The 17971-nt window shown below is 45.8% G+C and overlaps 1 protein-coding gene across 1 annotated transcript in view; it reads left to right on the forward strand.

Moving 5' to 3' along the window:
- Lmx1a (LIM homeobox transcription factor 1 alpha) overlaps positions 1-9066 on the forward strand; it is a 147584-nt gene extending 138518 nt beyond the window's left edge. The window contains exons 6-9 of the mRNA XM_010633919.1: positions 2029-2106; positions 3533-3602; positions 6223-6393; positions 8427-9066. Of these exons, the coding sequence (XP_010632221.1) occupies positions 2029-2106; positions 3533-3602; positions 6223-6393; positions 8427-8587 (480 nt within the window). The 3' untranslated portion in view covers positions 8588-9066. The remainder of the gene's footprint in view (positions 1-2028; positions 2107-3532; positions 3603-6222; positions 6394-8426) is intronic.
- The last annotated feature ends 8905 nt before the right edge of the window (positions 9067-17971 follow it).

Raw genomic sequence — 17971 nt, forward strand, 5'->3', positions numbered from 1 at the left:
GTGAGGATGAAACAACCTAAAGTCTCAGTGGCTCCCAATAAACATTTATTTCCTGTCCCTGCTCTGGACGTGGGTTGTGGCCTTGCAGAGCTCATTGTTGGGCCTGCTCCCCCAGTACCTCATTTGTGTGTCTTGGCTGAAGTAGCAGCACCCCCCATACACACACACACACACACACACACACACACACACACACACACTGTTCTCATGAGGATGGCATAAAGCAAGCGGCCATGTCAGAGCAGGAAGCCTGTGGAAAGCCTCTCTCTGGATACCACAATGATCACATCCATTTGTGTTCCACGGTCCTAAGTAAGTAACGGGGCTTAGCCTTACATGGTAGCGATGCTGAAGCTCCCCTCAACCTGCGCATATGCACATGGACAGGGCAGGGGTAATTTAGATAATTGTGGAACAATATATGTTTTGCCACAACTTTGACTTTTGTAAGCACTCAGCTGCAGAGCTGTCCTTTCCCTACTGTTGCAGCTCCCTACATTTCCAGAGAGGTGCTTATAGAGAGTGAAATATAAAATCCTAACTGTCTTGCTTACCCACTTCTTCTCTGTGCACTCCTACCCTGTCAATGGCCTTGTGCCAAGTACTCGTCCCCAGGCAGCTTCCAGCCAGCTGCTTGGAGGAGATGCACACTGTAACACCAGGAACAGCCCTGGTGACATATCGGGGCCAGGGGAGCTGCAGGAAGGAAAAGGTCACTTGTGCCTAGGGACTCTGCAGGGCTTTGTGAAGCAGGTGATTTCTGAGCTGGGCCTCTGAACATGGATAGGGTGTCAACAGGTGCAAGGGGGCCTGTGTGTACTTCTGTTGTAAGTGGCTTAGCAGAAGGATGTGCCTTAAAAACCTGGCCTAATCATCACTCTTCTAAGCCTCAACCAAGAGGCATGAGAAAAGTAAAGTATTTCCCAAGGCCTGCAGTTGCTCAGCTCAAGTGTGTATTCAGGAGCCTCTCTGAGTCTCTTCTCCTCTGGAATTCATCAGGAGTGGGCAGAGTCTCTCAGGCCCACTCCATGAAGGCCTGTCCTTGCTTGTCCTTTCCCCTCTCACTGTCTTTCCAAGGCCTTACCATGTGCCTGGATGGCCGGCAGACGTTTTGGCTCATCTCTTTATTACCTGGATCTCTACTGTCCTCATTTCTGTGCAGCCCCAGTGCAGGTGCCACATCAGAGCTGTGCACCTGGCTCTGCCAGCTTCCAGATGGCTCTCTGCAAAGGGATTGCTCAGGACAATACAAAATATGAATAATAGAAAACACTCAAAGTCACCTAGAGCTAGAGGGAGAAAACCAAGAATGTGGGTGAATTTAGACAAGTGAAGAGAACAGTAGAGAACCATTTTGCAAAGTAATCTTTCACTTCAACTCTCCATGGCTACAACACAGTGGTCTTCGATGATATCTAAGAACCCTTTGAAGGCCGGATTTCAAAGAAAACCCAGAAATACTTTCTGGAAACATGCATTATTTAAATAATGGGGGTTCCTTTCTTTGTTACCTGGTAAAGGTCGCCTCTCTACTTGAAAGGAGGTTCTTGTGTTTGGCTTTATGATGACAGGAGTGAACCTCTCGCTAGTCCTGCATAACAGGGGTCCCCATCCCCCCTGCCTGTTAGAAACTGGGCAGAGCAGCAGGAAGTGAGTGGCAGGTGAGCAAGTGAAGCATCATCTGTATTTACAACCCTTCCCTGGGTGTCACATCACCACCTGACTTCCACTTTCTGTCAGCACAGCTCAGCTCCTTAGACTCTCAGAGGGCTGAGAACCCTGCTGTGAACCGCACATGTGAAGGACCTAGGTCGTGTGCTCTTTCGAAACATCCCCAGACCCTGTCCCACCTCTGCGCCCCGCTCCACCCGGATCCATGGAAAAAATATCTTCCACAAAACTGGTCCTTGGTACAACAAAAAGGTTTGGGACAACCGTGGTGTAAGATCTGCCTGTTGGCCTCCCCATGGAGTGCATAGGATGTGTTCTGCCAGGGTTTCTATGCTGATCATGTTTGCATTCTTCAAGGTGAGGGAGACTCTGGCTGCAGAGACGGGGCTGAGTGTCCGTGTTGTCCAGGTGTGGTTCCAGAACCAGAGAGCTAAGGTAATTCTGCTTCCTCTTTTTATGGGTCTCTGCGTTTCTTGTTTTCTGAAACACTAGCAGTAGGGTATTAGACTTGGGGCCAGGCTTTCTAACCTGGACTCACTGGACAGAGAAGCTGTCTTAATGAAAAAATTCTGCTATCAACAATTATTTCAGCCACAGAAGCTCTCTGGCATTTGTTTTGGTGAAATGACTTTTATTTTTCTAGTGACTCTGAATGTGAACCTGGCCAGCTCTTTCAATAAATAAATGTCTTTGCATAAAGCCATATTCTGTATATTTGTTTTAACTTGTATTTATTTAATCTAGATACCAAAGTTCTTATAAAATTTCAAAGAGAAACCCCAAACGCACCATGTGACTGTCTCAGACAACATTTTGGCACAGTGGGGCAAATGTCCTCACTCCCATCTTCCAGTGACTGCCCCTTAGTGCCACGGCCCCAAATCATCACACTGTCCTCCAAATCCCATCAATGCCTGGGTTCCCCTAACGCAGTCTTTGTTTTGAACTTTTGCTCATTTATCTTCCTACGCATGTCCTGGCCTGTTCCCCTACTATTTTGGTCTTCAGTGGGTGATTACAATGCCCTTATTTGATCATGATTGGTTAATGTAGCACTTCCATAACTGAATTTTTCAGAATAGGGCTGTTGGTGAGTTAGTCCTTTAGAAAAAGACTCCTTGGGACAGTAGATGTGGGAGACCCTACTATACTATGGAGTCATAAAGCAGAGGAACACATTTAAATATGGAAAAAAAGCTTGCAATAAAAAATTTAAATCGAGTGCTTCCCTCTCTGTCTCTCTCCCTCCCCAACTCTCTCTCTCTCTCTCTCTCTCTCTCTCTCTCACACACACACACACACACACACACACACAATAAAACACAGAAAGCACATATGTTAACATCTCACAGAACCCTAATGTTCTGCTAACACAGTTTGAGAAACATTGGTTTAAAATCTACTTCCTACCTAGAGGCATGAATCTCCAGGGAAGTGTCTCAAACACAAGGGCCAGGAGACAGGGGAGGGGAGGGAGAAGTCTCTTGGCCCATCCTACACCTCATCGGCAGCCCTGGCTCCACATCTGTCCTAGCTGGGACATACACATTTGTATAGTTATTACCTCACACGAAGCTGTTCAAGCGTAAGCTGAAGGAAATCTGTTTCTGGGAAGACAAATGTACCATGCCCAGATGTGTTCCCACTGCACAGTATAAGAAGCCTCAGCTGTGAGGTACCCAACTCGCGGTGCTCATCCCTGGGAGATAGCTCCTTGGCTGAACAAAAGCTTGGGAACACTCCCTCTGGTTTACAAATCACTCTCTTACCAAGGGTGGAGGATTTTCTCCCCTTTCCCCCCATGGTGTGGGCATGAGCTGATGCTTCCCTGATTCCTAACACTGTGGTCCTCCCCTGTCAGATGAAGAAGCTGGCCAGGCGGCAGCAGCAACAGCAGCAAGACCAGCAGAACACACAGAGGCTCAGTTCCGGTAAGCTGGTGGCTCAATGCCTGGAGTGACCTATCTGTTCACAGTGAAGCCCCACCCACACCCACTGAGAGATAAGGCCTTGGAGCGAGCACTGAGCTACCAGAAACTTGCAAGGGTTGAGGATATGTGAGCCACAGTCTAGACCTGCTGACTGGAGGTGGCTTAGCCTTATCCAAGCTCCCTGTATTTACGGCCACTCCCCATGGGTCATGTAGATCAGGTCTACAGAGTCACAAGCGTGTCCTGTGTCTTATTGTGCCCTGTCCTCCTTCCAGGTAATCAGTTTAATAAAATACAAACTGACTTAACCCTTGTGTCAGCCCTTCTGCCACTGTGGCAAAAGTACCTGAGATAATCAATTTAAAGGTGGAAAGATGTGTTTTGGCGCATGGTTTCAGAGGTTTCAGTCTATGCTAGCTTGGTCCTGTTGCCTTTTGGGGCTGTGGGTGAGGCAGAAGATCATAGAGAAAGGATGGAGGAGGAGAGCTGCTAATACTTGGTAGACAGGTAGCAAAAAGAGAGAAGAAGGGACTGAAATTTCCCTGTCAAGGGAATATGCACAATGACCCAACTTATTCCCATGAGGTCCCACCTCCTGAAGGTTGCAGGACCATAGGCTGGTGACCAAGCTTTTTGCATATGTGCTTTTGAGGCCATTTAAGATCCAAACCATAGTATCTTTCCAAAATAGTGAAAACAAGAGTGGTAAAATAGTCATCAACTCCTTTACCGAAGTTTTATATTTTGAAGAGTATTCTCAATCAGCAAGGTCTTAAAACCACATGAAGTGAGCAGAGAAGTTATTATTCTCATTTCACAGGTGATCAAACAAAGGCTTCACAAATCAGGGCATGGTCCTACATCAATAAGGAGAGGAACTGGGATTAAAACTCATCTTTCTGATTTCGTATTCCTCTCAGCTATGCTGCCTTAACTTATCCTTACCTAGATATGACCTTAATTTTTTTTAAAGTAGGGATGGTGGTAAGAAGATTGGGGAAGAGAGGGAAGAAGGAGAAGTTGTGGGACTCTTTGGTATCGGGGATTGAACTCGGGTCCTTGCAAGGCAGGCCACTGAACCGCTGAGCTAAATCCCCAGCCATAATTACTATATTAGAACAACGTCACTCTTAAAGGAATGTGCCCCCTCACACACAATCTCAGTTATCCCTGAGAATTCCTTGGATGGTCTGTACCTTGGAGTGGAGCTTCTTACATTTTTAGTATGCACATAGAACATCTTTAATCTTGAAGTGCATTTTCCAGCTCACAAGAAGGGTCTGGGTCCTGAGATTCTGAGTTTTTCAGAAGCTCCTGCATGGTCGGTGGATGGCCCTCTGAAGGGTGTGTTCTCAGGCCCCTCTACAGGGCCCCTTGTCCTTGCATAGACTCTGAGCTGTACTTGATCCCTGGCCTAGGCTCAATCCAGAACTGGACTCTTGCAGCAAGAGTTCCGTTAGTTTCTTATCCCCTAAACGTAAAGGTATTTTAACAAGGTAGATATTAATAGAGAGGATTGATACATGCATATGAAAGCTGGGGAAGGATAAACGGCAAGCTATTCAGGAGACTTGAATTCTGTTCTCAGCTGTACCCACAATGCTGTTTGATCTATAGTCTACTTTTCCACATCCTTGTGCCTCAGGCTATGGATCCTTAGGGTGGGGTAGTAATATCTGCTAGCTCTGTATCACTGGGACTCTGTAATGTTCAAAGACAGTCACAGATATGAGTGGGCCTTAGTAAGACCCATATAAGTTGACTCCAGATAGGCCAACAAGTTCAAAGGAAGAAGGACAGACTGAGCCACCGGGAGGGCATGGAGTGGTAGAGCTTGGGGTTTTGTTTAAAGAATTATCAGGCCAACTCCTAGAGTAGACTTAAAAAAGCGGAGAATGGGGGAAATATAGACTGTGAGTTAATAGAATTCATATCAAGGATGTGGAGACAGGACCTGATTCCACTTCTCATAAGCTACAAAAGTGTAGCAAGGTGCAGTTCTTCGCATCAGCCCTGGGAGGTCAGCTGATCCAGGAGCGTGACTCCCACCTGACTCATGGGCTCACAGTGTGCTATTGGCTGTGTCTTTAGATTCATCCACTCCGGTGGTTGACAACCCCTTTATTTCAATGATGTGGTGCAGAGATGCTCTCACAGCTCAGTTGCTCAGATCCCACACCACCCCTGACCTCCTAGGTAATGGTGCCTCCGTAAGGCCCAGGCTGCGAACCACTGATATCACCGTATCCCCTTCCGTTTTGTAACTGAGGAAAGTAAGACCCGGGAAAATAATTTTATCTGCAGTCACACAACATGCTCATTCACCAGCCTCCAAAGTGGCCTTCCATGAGTGTTACCAACTGGTGTTTGTGTCCTTTTGTAATCACCAGCAGTACCGAGTAAGTCTGAGCCAGAGCGTGACTCCAAGGCTAGGTTGTAAAAGCCATGATGTGTTCTGCCTGGTGGCCTCTTGGGTCACTTGCTCTGCCATGGCACAGGGACACTTAAGCAGCCCTGGAAATGAGATGACACTGAGGACCTGGCAGTGATGGATGTGACATCTGGTTTGGGGTGCTGGGCTGCAAACTGACGATGACCTGCCTTCCTCTTTTCCCCATAGCTCAGACAAATGGTGGTGGAAGCTCTGGCATGGAAGGGATCATGAACCCCTACACAGCTCTACCAACCCCACAGCAGCTCCTGGCCATCGAACAGAGTGTCTACAGCTCTGATCCCTTCCGGCAGGGTCTCACCCCACCCCAGATGCCTGGAGACCACATGCATCCCTATGGTAAGAAAGACACAATACCTATGGGGCCCTCTCACATCTTGCCTGTGCAGGGTTCTTGTTCCTTCCCAGTCCCATCTACGCATTTCCCAGATGCTCACTGAGGTTCCCATGCAGAACGTCTGTCTCACAAAATATGGCTGGAGTCACCTGCCCAGTGCCTTCAGGAGAAAGATGTGCATTCATGTTCATCAGTGATGTCTCCATTTATTCTTTTCATAGCTCCTTAGCTGAGCCTCCCCAACTTGCCCAGATCTCTGCTTAAATCAACATTCAGCTTGTGAGGCATGGAGACAGGGTAGGGTAGGGCAAACTTTGGAGTAGAAGGTGAAAGCTCAGCTTCAGGGTCAAACTCGGGCCATAGCATTGTATACAGAGAAAATCAAAGAGTAAGGCATTGGTGCGATATGCAGTATGCGCTGTAATAAACTATCCTTATAACAAAAAGTAGCTTTATTCAGCAATCCTTCAAGACATTAGTAAGAGAAATGCAAGCCTTGTTAACTCACATTAACAAGACAGAGGATCTTAATGAAAAAAGCTTCAGGAATCCTCTACTGAGATCCCACTCTCTGCAAGGCCCTCATGGTCTGACCTTGCTCACACATGCATCTGAAGATCCATGTATGCATGTTCCTAGGATATATATCCTTTTCACTTTTTAAAAAGGCACATATCACATTTGGATCATGCTTCAACCCCTGGCTGTGGGAAAATGGTAAATGAGGTTTTTTTTTTTTTTAAATCCTTACATGTTCAGAGTCTCGGGGGTCTTGTTACAGAAAAGACTTTGGTAATAAGTCCTATAGTGGAATGAGAAGTGAAAGTCCACAGCAAATTTTAGAAAGGCCAGTTTGCACCTGTCTTGCTTATGTGAAGCGCTGGTGAGACGTACTTCCCCTTCAGGGTCCGGTTGCAGAGCTTCCTCTGATGCTCCCCAGGGTGCCCTATGGGCTCCTCCATTGGGGTGCATGTTAGCTGAGGAGAGGCACTACACCTTCCTTTCCTGTGTCGTACAAACTGGGGGAGACAGAAGGTACAAGGTAAAAGGGGTTATTGCCAGTTTAAAACAATGTTATTACAGCAACAGACACATTGGACAAATCCCACTCAAAATACTCTCAAGTTCAGAAGACAGTGCTTTGAACACGCTGATCCCATCATCCCTGCCGCTTTCTGAAGCAGTTCTAGAAGTCTTATTTCATGAGGGTCCTTATGAGGTGTGATAGAAGATACAGTGAGTGCTGCTGCCAAATGCCAGCCAGTGACAATGACATTACAACGTGTCCTCATCTGCTCTTTTCACATTGTCGGTCACCACACAATGTCTAGCTCTTCTCCAAAGTCAAATTGAACGTGGAAGGTAGGCATTTTGAGTGGATTCAGGACATTGGAGCAGCCATGACAGCACTAGCAAAGGCACAAAACAGGACTTGCAGAGATGTTTCAGAAAGGGGAAGAATGATGGGATAATGTATTAAAAGCAAGGGGGAGCCTTGGAGAGGGATAAATGGCAATGTGTTTTATTGCAATAATTCAAAAAGATTTAAACATATACTGTGTTTTTGATCCTGCCTTGTATACGTCTTTCTATTGGAAGGGGAAGAGAGGTTTCATTAGCCTTCCTCGAACACCTTATGTTCATTTTCTTACCACCCTCCCATGAACCATTTCTGAGGCCCAAGTGCTGTAGGGCCCCTACTCTGTCTCTCTAGCCTTTGGTGATGAGTTTCACTCACCCCTTTCTCGCTGCCTAGATGACCAACACTGGTTTAAGATGCACTCAGTTGAACTTTGTGTTCCAACCCAGTTTATATTGTGTTCAGTTGTTGCACTTGGGATGTGAGTCCCCTGGAAAGACCATTGTTTATGCCTCTCCTCCTTTTGTACATGGTTTTCCCCATGTCCACCCATTCCCTGACACCCAGTAGACAGTGTCCCCCGAGGCCACACATGTTGAATTCAGCTACATTTCCTAGCACTGTAAGGAATCACTTCTTCCAGACCCTCATGTCAGTGTTTCATCTCCATTTCAGGTGCTGAGCCCCTTTTCCATGACCTGGATAGCGACGACACTTCCCTCAGTAACCTGGGTGACTGTTTCCTAGCAACCTCAGAAGCCGGGCCCCTGCAGTCCAGAGTGGGAAACCCCATTGACCACCTGTACTCCATGCAGAATTCCTACTTCACCTCTTGAGTCTACCCTACACCTCTATGGCTAGGCTCCCGTATGGAACAACCATATTATGTGAGGGATCACTGGCTTTAGGATGGGGAGGCCAAGGAAGAGGTGGGCTGGGGAGGGAGTTGTGTTGGGAATGCTGTTGTATAATGATTTGGTGTAGCTTGGCATTTCCAAAGACTGAATACATTATGGATTGCATAGTTTAATGTTTCTAATAAGAGTCTTAGCATTAGATATGAAGATGTGTTTATCATTAAGGACAGGGACTTTTAATTATAGACATTTTCATGCAAACTAGATACCTAGGGACTCCCAACAACTTCCCACCATTTTGGGGAAGCTCCTGTCAAGAGGTGCATATGTCTTGCCATCTACACACCCATAGAAAGACAGATAGGTAGGTGTGTGTGTGTGTGTGCGCGTGCGCGTGAGTGTGTAACTTTTCCTACTTTATCATCAAAGTTTATTCCTAATTATGACAGACACCAACTGTACAGCAAAAATAACTTTATTTTCAGTGTGAACTATATTTAAGGAAATGCTTGATACACTTAAGTTATAAAATGAGATAATTTACTTTTATAAACTTTATTTTTAGTTTGAAGAGACTTGTTGGCAGGGCAGAGAGGGCTGTTCCACCTGGCCCCGTAGCTGCGAGTGTTTGAGTTCATTCTGTTTTCAGAGTGTCATTGAGGTCTGGGAAGCAGCTCTGTGTGGCTGGCAGCGTTCTAGAGGATTCTTGCTATCTTTGCTGTTGGATTTATGGGCTTGAGTGAGACAGAGCAAGCCTTGATCATTTTCTCAGAAGATATACAGCCTAGATTCTTTCGAATTCTTACCTGAGGTGTTGGAGCAGCATTAGGAGGGCCGGATCTGCACTTGAGCCACAGCCTCTGCAAGTGTGGGACAAGGCTGACAGCATGCACCTACCTCCCTGGGAGACACTGAAGCTTCACCCCAGGACTCATGAGCAAGGCTAAGATTAAGATCTGATATTGTTTTAAAGTACAAGCAGATCCCCTGCCCGCCCTCCCAGACAGTGCAGGAGGATACTGGGCATTGCAGAGGAGGGAGGCTTCTGTACCTAGAGCCCAAAGGCCCACCAAGTTCCTCTGCACAGTTGGTGCTGGCAGTGACAGCTACTCAGAGGGATCCTAGAGTCCCTCATGAGAAAGAGGCTCAGGCTGAGAGATGAAGGAGTGTGGGTGGTGTTCCAAGCAGGGGAAACAAAGTGTGACTTGCAGACCAGGTGGCAGGCTGTATATGCCTTGGCAAGCCAGAGCTATTTGATGTCTTTCTTGTCTAACTCTTTACAGAAGGATGTGGATGGTCTCTTTTCTAGAGGGTTTGTCTCTATAAACAGCCTCTGGGGGCTTAGAGAAGTAGAGTGGACAGGTGGAAACAAGGCTCTTCCTTCTGACACAGAAGACCCAGGAGCTCCCCACACAAGGACAGTTCCACACTCTGGTTCCCAACAGTGGTGCTAGAATGGGACCTTTCTGTGTGAGAGGCCTCTTGGGAAAGCAGCACTCATCAAGGGAATCAGAGGGACAGTTGGGACTCATCTGAGAGGGGCTGTGACAGGCTTGGCCTCATTCCTGAGGACATCATTGGAGCCTTGAATTCAGCCGCGTGTCCCCTTCAATTCTCCGCAATGCCAGAGGGAACATGTGCCCTTATGGTAGTGTCTGTGTTGTGTGATTTTTGTTTATAATTTATGCAAACCACCAAGAAACCCAAACCAACCTGATGAGTGAAAATTACACAGATGCTGGATGGCTCAGCAGGTTTCTGTGGCAGTGATCAATTGGAGAATGTAGCAGATATTATGTGAGTGAAAATCAATAGAGATCCTTAATTCCACTCCTTAATGGCATACCAAGGTGAAATTAAAAACCTCTTACAAGTGAGCTGTTGTTTATTCTGGGATGGGATGGGATGGTGGGCAGAGAGCCAGGGAAACTTGGGAGTTTTATCCACAGGGACACAAGGATAAGGTTATGATAAAGCTTTAAGTGAATGCAAAGAATGAATACAGCAAAGCATAAGGAGAAGGGAGTCTTCCACCTCCTGCCAAAGTGGACAAAGAGCCCAGTCTTCGCAGAACACCCAAGAAGAAGGCACTGGAAACATTGCCTCATCACCATGAAGTTTTCTTTTCACAGAGAATTTGGGTGAACATCTGCTTGGAAATCGGGATAAAGTCATGGTCAGGAGGAAGTTTCTCTCTGCAGGGCTTAAGGCAGATGCTTCTCCAGGATGTGTGAGCAGAGCAGCAGCCCGGCTCCCTCCTAGATTCTCCTAGAGGTCTCAGCAGTACCAAATGGGATGGACGGGTGGGCAGTGATTGACTAGGGAGGGGTGAAGTAACGAAGTGGTATGGATGTGTGACCCGCAGGCATACTGACAGGGTGGCCTCGTCGTTTGTGACTATTTCATCACCACATGTGATTGCTCAAATCCTATTACTCCCACCCTGGGTTCACTCACCCCATTCCGTGCCATGCTCTGCCTCTGCCAGTGACTTGCAAGTAGAGGTGTGAGTTACGATGCTCATGGAGGGGAGCTTGGACCTCAGACTGGCCTCGCTGGGCTGGCTTTCGTGCCTACCTCCAGCTTCCAATCTTTCATAATCAGTGTGCCCAGCCTTCTCAAGAGCCCTGCGCAGCTGGGTCGGGTGCCTGTGTGGGGAATCGGGCAAAGGTTATGTGCTGTCCCGCATGGACTCCTACTTGTATAAGAACTCAAGCGCAGTAGGGATTTAGGTTTTTATGCTCATAAAAGATTGGGGAGGGTTAGTGGGTGCCTCTCTTCCAGGCATAGTAAAGCCTTTGCTCACAGAACACAAGCTTTCACTGGACGTCTCCATTATTTGTCCCCTTCAAACTCTGTGTGGACACATCTAGAGGTAAAGCCCAGCATCTCCACTTCTATGCAGTGGGCCATCTGCCTCCCTCTGCTGAGCTGATTGCCCCAGTGGGGCACAGGGATATCATTTGTCACTCCCTCAGAGGGATTATGAGATGGGGTACACGAGACACATGAAGCACTAAGCCCTGCTCTGGGTGCTGCTAAAGGACAGATGTGTGTCCCTGCTGTGTTGTGGGCCTACTTGTGACAGAAATGAAGAAGACACTGGTTCCCCTGGGCTCAGACAGCTCCTCCTCGTGTCTCACCCTGGGTTTGTTAAATCTCTATGTGGTTCTCGCCCAACCTGAGTCATGTAATGTGGGTGAGTGGCTTATACTGTGTTTCTAAGCATGCGGATACAATTCCATTTCTGAAGAGACATTGTCAACGCTGTTCCCCAAGAGAAGTGGTCAGGTCATCGGTGATTCTTCAGCCATTTATCATCACCTGGTTTTTGGAACTTGTATCAGGGGACAGTTTATGAAGGTGGGGTTCAAAGTGGAGTGCCTGGAGTCAAAGGCTGAATATTTGCTGTCTGGGAAAAATTGGAGTTGACCTAGCACAAGTCAAAAATGGGAAAAAGATGGAATTAATTTGTCATTTCCAAACTCCAAGACAAAATAAAATGTTAACCATACTGCAAGTGAAATCAATGTCTGTCTGCCCCTCTCTTTTTTCTTTTTCTGTCTCTGAAATCAACCCAAACTGGATGAAAACTACTTATAATGGTTAGTAGTTAATAGTAACTACAGTGGAATGATTTCACTACAATAAAATCCACCATGAAGAGTCAGTGGAATCAGTACTGAATTAATGCATTGTTTTCCTGAGTCCCTTTGTTTACCATGGTGTAACATGCTTGATTGATGTCAAGAAGAGGAAAGCTGTAATTAGGGCTTGCAAGAGGACCTTGAGGGTTTTTTTTAATGATAAAATTGTAGTCTGTCTGTGCATGAATGATGTGAAGTGAAGATTATGCAGCCTTGAAGCTTGTGTGATGTGTGAAGTTTCTTAGATGTGTAACCTTAAGCGAGGCTCTCAGCTTTCATTTCTTCATCTGTTAAATGGGGCCGGTGACACTTGGCTGTCTTACAGGCTGGGCATTGTGAACACCACAGATATAAGTAGGAGAGAGCTTTGCAGACTTGGATGCTATACAGATTGAAGGGCTCCTCGGTGTTGTCCCAGTGGGCATGGCTCGGAGGGCCATGGGAATGACTCTCCTAGCAGGACAGATACACAGGGCAGCACGGAAGGGCTACCCCCAGATCAGAGTGGGGCTGCCTCATCTGTCTGGCCCTTGTAGCACCTTATGCTGTCATTTATTCCTCCATTTATTTAGTGTGTCTTAAGCACCTGGAATATACTGGTTCTGAGGTAGATGAGATGTATACAGAGGTGAGCAGAAAGAGCATTGGCCCTGCCCCCTTAGGGATGACAACTTATGAGGGAAAAACTTTATGAAATTTAACTTGCACTGTATCAAAGGCCACAAACCAGGAGACTTGGCATTCTGTAAAGTTTTCTTCTAACTTTCATGAGTAGAAAGAATCTGATAAGTTGATGTTCTCCAAAGGGGTTCACAGATCAGGCCTACAGAAGCATCTTGGAGTTAGTGTCCTGCACTCTGAAGTACCTTGAGATTCAAAGGAAAGGGCCACTATCCCTCAGTAGTGCACGTGTGGGTGTTTGGTGCATTCTGGCCACACCACATCATGCTGATAGCATCACCCTGAGTTCCCTTGGGGACTTGACTTTCCTGTTTGTGCACACTCAGTGTAGGACTGTAAATCAAGGCCGCCTGGGCTGCCATAAGCAAGAGGCAGGGCCACCTAACCCGAGCTTGGCCAGCCACTCTCCCAGGCCTTGAGGGATTGGTCCAAAGCCAGAAACTTGGTTGGAGCTAGTTGGTCTCGGGAGGTGCTGATGGATGGCCAAAGAGCTCCAGCTGCCTGAAGCTGCCCTGCACCCCATGTTTCCAGAACTGGCCTCCAGATGCCCTTTTCTGCCAGTCTCTACTTTTAGTCAGAGTTGCTAATATCTTTGGATTGAAGTTAAAAAAAATAGCTGCTACAATCTTAGCATTGTAAAAAGTGTGTGTGAGTCTGTGTGTGTGTGCTTGTGTGCACTTGTGTGTGTGTGTGTGTGTCCTGTTCCTTTGCAGCCCTCTAGTTGGTCTCGGGAGGTGCTGATGGATGGCCAAAGAGCTCCAGCTGCCTGAAGCTGCCCTGCACCCCATGTTTCCAGAACTGGCCTCCAGATGCCCTTTTCTGCCAGTCTCTACTTTTAGTCAGAGTTGCTAATATCTTTGGATTGAAGTTAAAAAAAATAGCTGCTACAATCTTAGCATTGTAAAAAGTGTGTGTGAGTCTGTGTGTGTGTGCTTGTGTGCACTTGTGTGTGTGTGTGTGTCCTGTTCCTTATTGCAGCCCTCTGGGTTCACTTAGGCAACCATGTCTTCATTTTATAGGTGAGAAACTTGAAGCTCAAAGAAGGTAAGGCCTGGCCCCAGGATACAGAGCGACTTAGGGTCAGAGCTGAGTTTCTGATTCATTTCTCCTGGCTCTTGTTCCACTCTGACATCCAAGTGGTGGGCACAGCAGAAGTCTTAGGACTACACATATGCCTCATGGATGAGAGGCATCATGGAGGGGTCCTGGTATCTCTCCTGCACACAGGAGCTTACATTCTTGTTGCAGGTAAAAGACCTGTGTGTGGACGTAACACGTGTGTCTGTGCATGCCAAGGGTCAGACTGCTGGTACAGATAATGTGCACTGTAGGAGTTTGCAAAAGAGAAGTCATTGGGGCATGGGATGGGAAGGGAAGAAGAGACTTCTTCAAAAAGGTGGGGCTTGAACTCAGCCTTCAAGGGTGGGTAGAATTTAGCTAGATTGAGAGGAGAAGGGAGAGCATTCTAAGCAAAAGAACTAGTGTGAGTGAGTAGTAAGAGAGCAACGTGTGTGTGTTTGTGTGTACAGACAATGCTCTGGGTGGGGCAGTAGAATCAGAGGAACTGGATAAGGCTGATGGTGAAAATGTTGGTGGCAGGAACATTTTTGTCACTAACTCGGGCACTGAATTCCAAGGTCTGACTAACGCTGCTGGTTAGTCCATATAATCTATTTCCCTCTATAATAGTACCCTACATTTTTAGATGGCACAGTCTTCCTTGAAATAAAATCTACACTTCTCAGTCTCTTTCCAGCCAGATATGCAGAAGTGTCACATGACATGTTTTAACTGCCTTCCTTAAGAGACAACTGGCCTCTGCCCTTTTCCTCTTCTTCTGTCACTCCATTCTTCCTGGATGGGATGCGGCTGTGATGGCTAGAGCCAGAGCAACGATGTGAGACCATGAGATGAACTTGTGAATGGAGGCTACACACTGGGAGCAAGACGGAAGGAGCCTGGATTCCTGAGGACTCCTGAGAGCTCGGCTGTCACTGCAGCCCTCAACTATGTCTTGGCTTCTACAAATATGAAAAATAAATCTTTCTTTTTCTTTAACTTGCTGGTTTTTTGTGCTCCTTTGACTCACAGCCAAATCTAATCCTAACCGACCCACAAAGCCAAACCTAGTTCGGAAGAAATGGAAACAAGCGATGGCTAAGATGAAGAGGGAAAGTCCAGACCCCACATTCCCAGGCAGTGGGCACCCACCGAGGCCAAGGGAGGGGTGATTGTCTTTGACTCTGGAGTGGGTAGGTGCTCTGCAAGGCACAGATTGGAGCTGGGTCCTCTGTCCTTAAAGAGAGGTCAAGGCCATTTCTCAACAGACTTCTCTAGATTTTCCTATGCATATCTGGGCAACTACAGCCAATGTGGGATTTCATCCTATTGCCCAGATCCTGCAGGAGAACAAACAGGCAATTCTGTACACTATTTGCTACATCCTGCCAGTCTCGTCACCAGTGCAACTTTACCAGTCAGCTTTCACACACACACATTTATGTGGACACCTAGTATGCACACAACCACATGCACTTAGAAGTCATACTCCCGGGGCAGGCCCGTTGTTCACCCTGAATCCCGGGTGTAAGTTACTATTTGGACAAAGCCCTAGAATGGCCGTGTGTGTGTGTGAGAGAGAGAGAGAGAGAGAGAGAGAGCTGGGAGAGATGAGAATTACTGAGTCAAGTACTCTGCTTAAATCCTACAATGTGAAGGATGCTTCTTGCAACCATCTGCCATAATTTGGGAGAAAAAGCAGAAAAGAGGAAACTGAACTACTACTCTAAGGACTTAAAGACACCAGTCATGTGGCGCCCATGCCATGGCCAAGCTTAGCAGAGGACCAGAGGAGTGGTGTTCAGGAAGGATGAAGGCGGTGGGGAGGGCGGGGAGGGCTGGATTCATCACAGATCCTACATCATGCAAATGCCAAGCTACTCACTGATTTTGGAGAGACACCTCTGTCCCTCTGCTCTTGAGTTTCTGGGAGGACTATTAGAGACACCTCCCAACTTTTCCTCTGGGTGCCAGCTCACTCCTCCTGCGAAGAGGACATGATGCCTGACTTTGTGAAGGAGCTGGGTGTTCTTGTCTCAGCTTTGCTGCATCTGTGGGTCATCAATGTCTCTCTGGCCTGCACTCAGCACGCAGGTGTTTTTAGCTTGTTCTTATGGAAGGTGACAGAGACAAGTGCAGTCAGCGGGCAAAGGGGAGTTCCATTCAAGTGGGTGGCACTGGGGATCCCGAAAGTGCCTACAGATTCAAGTTTCACTCGTTAGATTTACTGATAAGTTGGATTTAAAAAAAAATCCCAATGTGGTCATTCTTCTGTAATTTTGTCACTTAGTTACCATTTTGGGAAGCAAAGACAGTGGTGTTATTTATTGTTTTCCTGAAACTCAGCAATTGAATACTCATTAGGTATAACACAGGAAGTTCAGCAACCATGAGTTGTTCATTCATCCACCCTCCAACACTGAAGAAAAACTTTGGAAGCCTGTCTGTATCTCTCTAGGCCTGGGTACTACTGTGGATTCCAGTCTGAAGCTCACCAAGTCCACTCGAATGAATATGCCCCTATTTTCTTTTTATTGAATTTATTGGTGCAATCTAGGTATACAATACAGTTACATTCATTATTGGGATCCTGTACCTTTATGTAATAGGTCTTGATTCTCATTTTTTCCCCTTGTCCCTGCCCTCCCTTCACCCTCTCCTCCCCTCCTCATTTACAAACACTTGATTTCCATTTTTTCAATTTCTCATATTTTTTTCCTCTCCCTTATTACCTTTCCCCCACCTTTCCCACTTTCCCTACACCTTTAGCCCTTTACTTCCTATTTCACATTATTAATTATCTCATTAGGATCTTGTGTACTATTATAGTTTTTCACACCAGAGAAACTATTCAGTATTTCAGTTAAAGAAATCTCTGTATGAACATTAAAAATAGGGAATCCTAACATAAAACTAAAAAGGAAAGTAAAAGAGAAAAGGCAATGATGTAAGATTAAAATAATTCTTAATTCTGAAGATGAAAATGGTCCCTGAAAATATTTAAATTGCTTCCTGCTCTTCTAGTCTTATTCCTTTATTTTTCATTATTTAGAGAATACTTTATTAGCTTCTGTATCAAACCCATGTAGATATGACCTTACATATTTAATACAGTGCGTTACCCCTGTACAAATGGAAAAAAAATTAACATTTCTGGACCAATATGGCTGCCAATTTCTGTACAATGCCAACTCAACACAGTAAATTGGGATAACTTTTCCCAAAGTTGACAGCACAGTTAAAGTTTCCAAAAATTCAAATTATATATTTATATTTATATTTATATGAAAAGACCAATAATAGCAGTATGTTATGCATCAATAGCAGCAACAGCTTTTCCAGGTTCTGCAATCATCTGAACAAAATTAGAGACATTCAGCATACTCCATTAAAAAAACAAAAACAAAAAAACAAAGAAAAGAATAATACCCAGAAAACAACAAAGTTCTATTGCTATTGTGGTACCTGGCACCATTTTTTTTATTAGCATCTTAATCATCATCTGGAAAGAGAACATTCTAGAGTAATATCATTAAAAATAGCTCTGATAAAGCACAGTCCCTACTACATAACATAAAGCAGGTACAAGATATTTTACATTCACAGAGGTATGATACAGTATCGTCCTACATCAATAATAACTAGAATCGCTTTTGGTTTGAAATTTACTTTGTCTGCCAATAAGATTACTGCCCCTGATTTTTTCTGGGCTCCTGTCACATGGAGAATTGTTTTCCATCCTTTCACTTTCAGTCTATGGGCTTCTTTTTGCACTAGGTGTGTTTCTTGTATACAACATAGTGTTGGATTTTGCTTCTTATTCCATTTTGCCATTCTATTTCTCTTGATTGGTGAGTTGAGGCCATTGACATTGATGGTTATAACTGATATGTACTGACTTAGTATTGTCCTGTTATTGGCCTTTTGTTGACTCTTTACTTTTTCACCTTCTCCATTTAGTTTCTTGCCTGGCCTA

Source organism: Fukomys damarensis, unplaced genomic scaffold, assembly GCF_012274545.1.
Source record: "Fukomys damarensis isolate Sample0158 unplaced genomic scaffold, DMR_v1.0_HiC HiC_scaffold_19, whole genome shotgun sequence".
Classification (NCBI taxonomy): domain Eukaryota; kingdom Metazoa; phylum Chordata; class Mammalia; order Rodentia; family Bathyergidae; genus Fukomys; species Fukomys damarensis.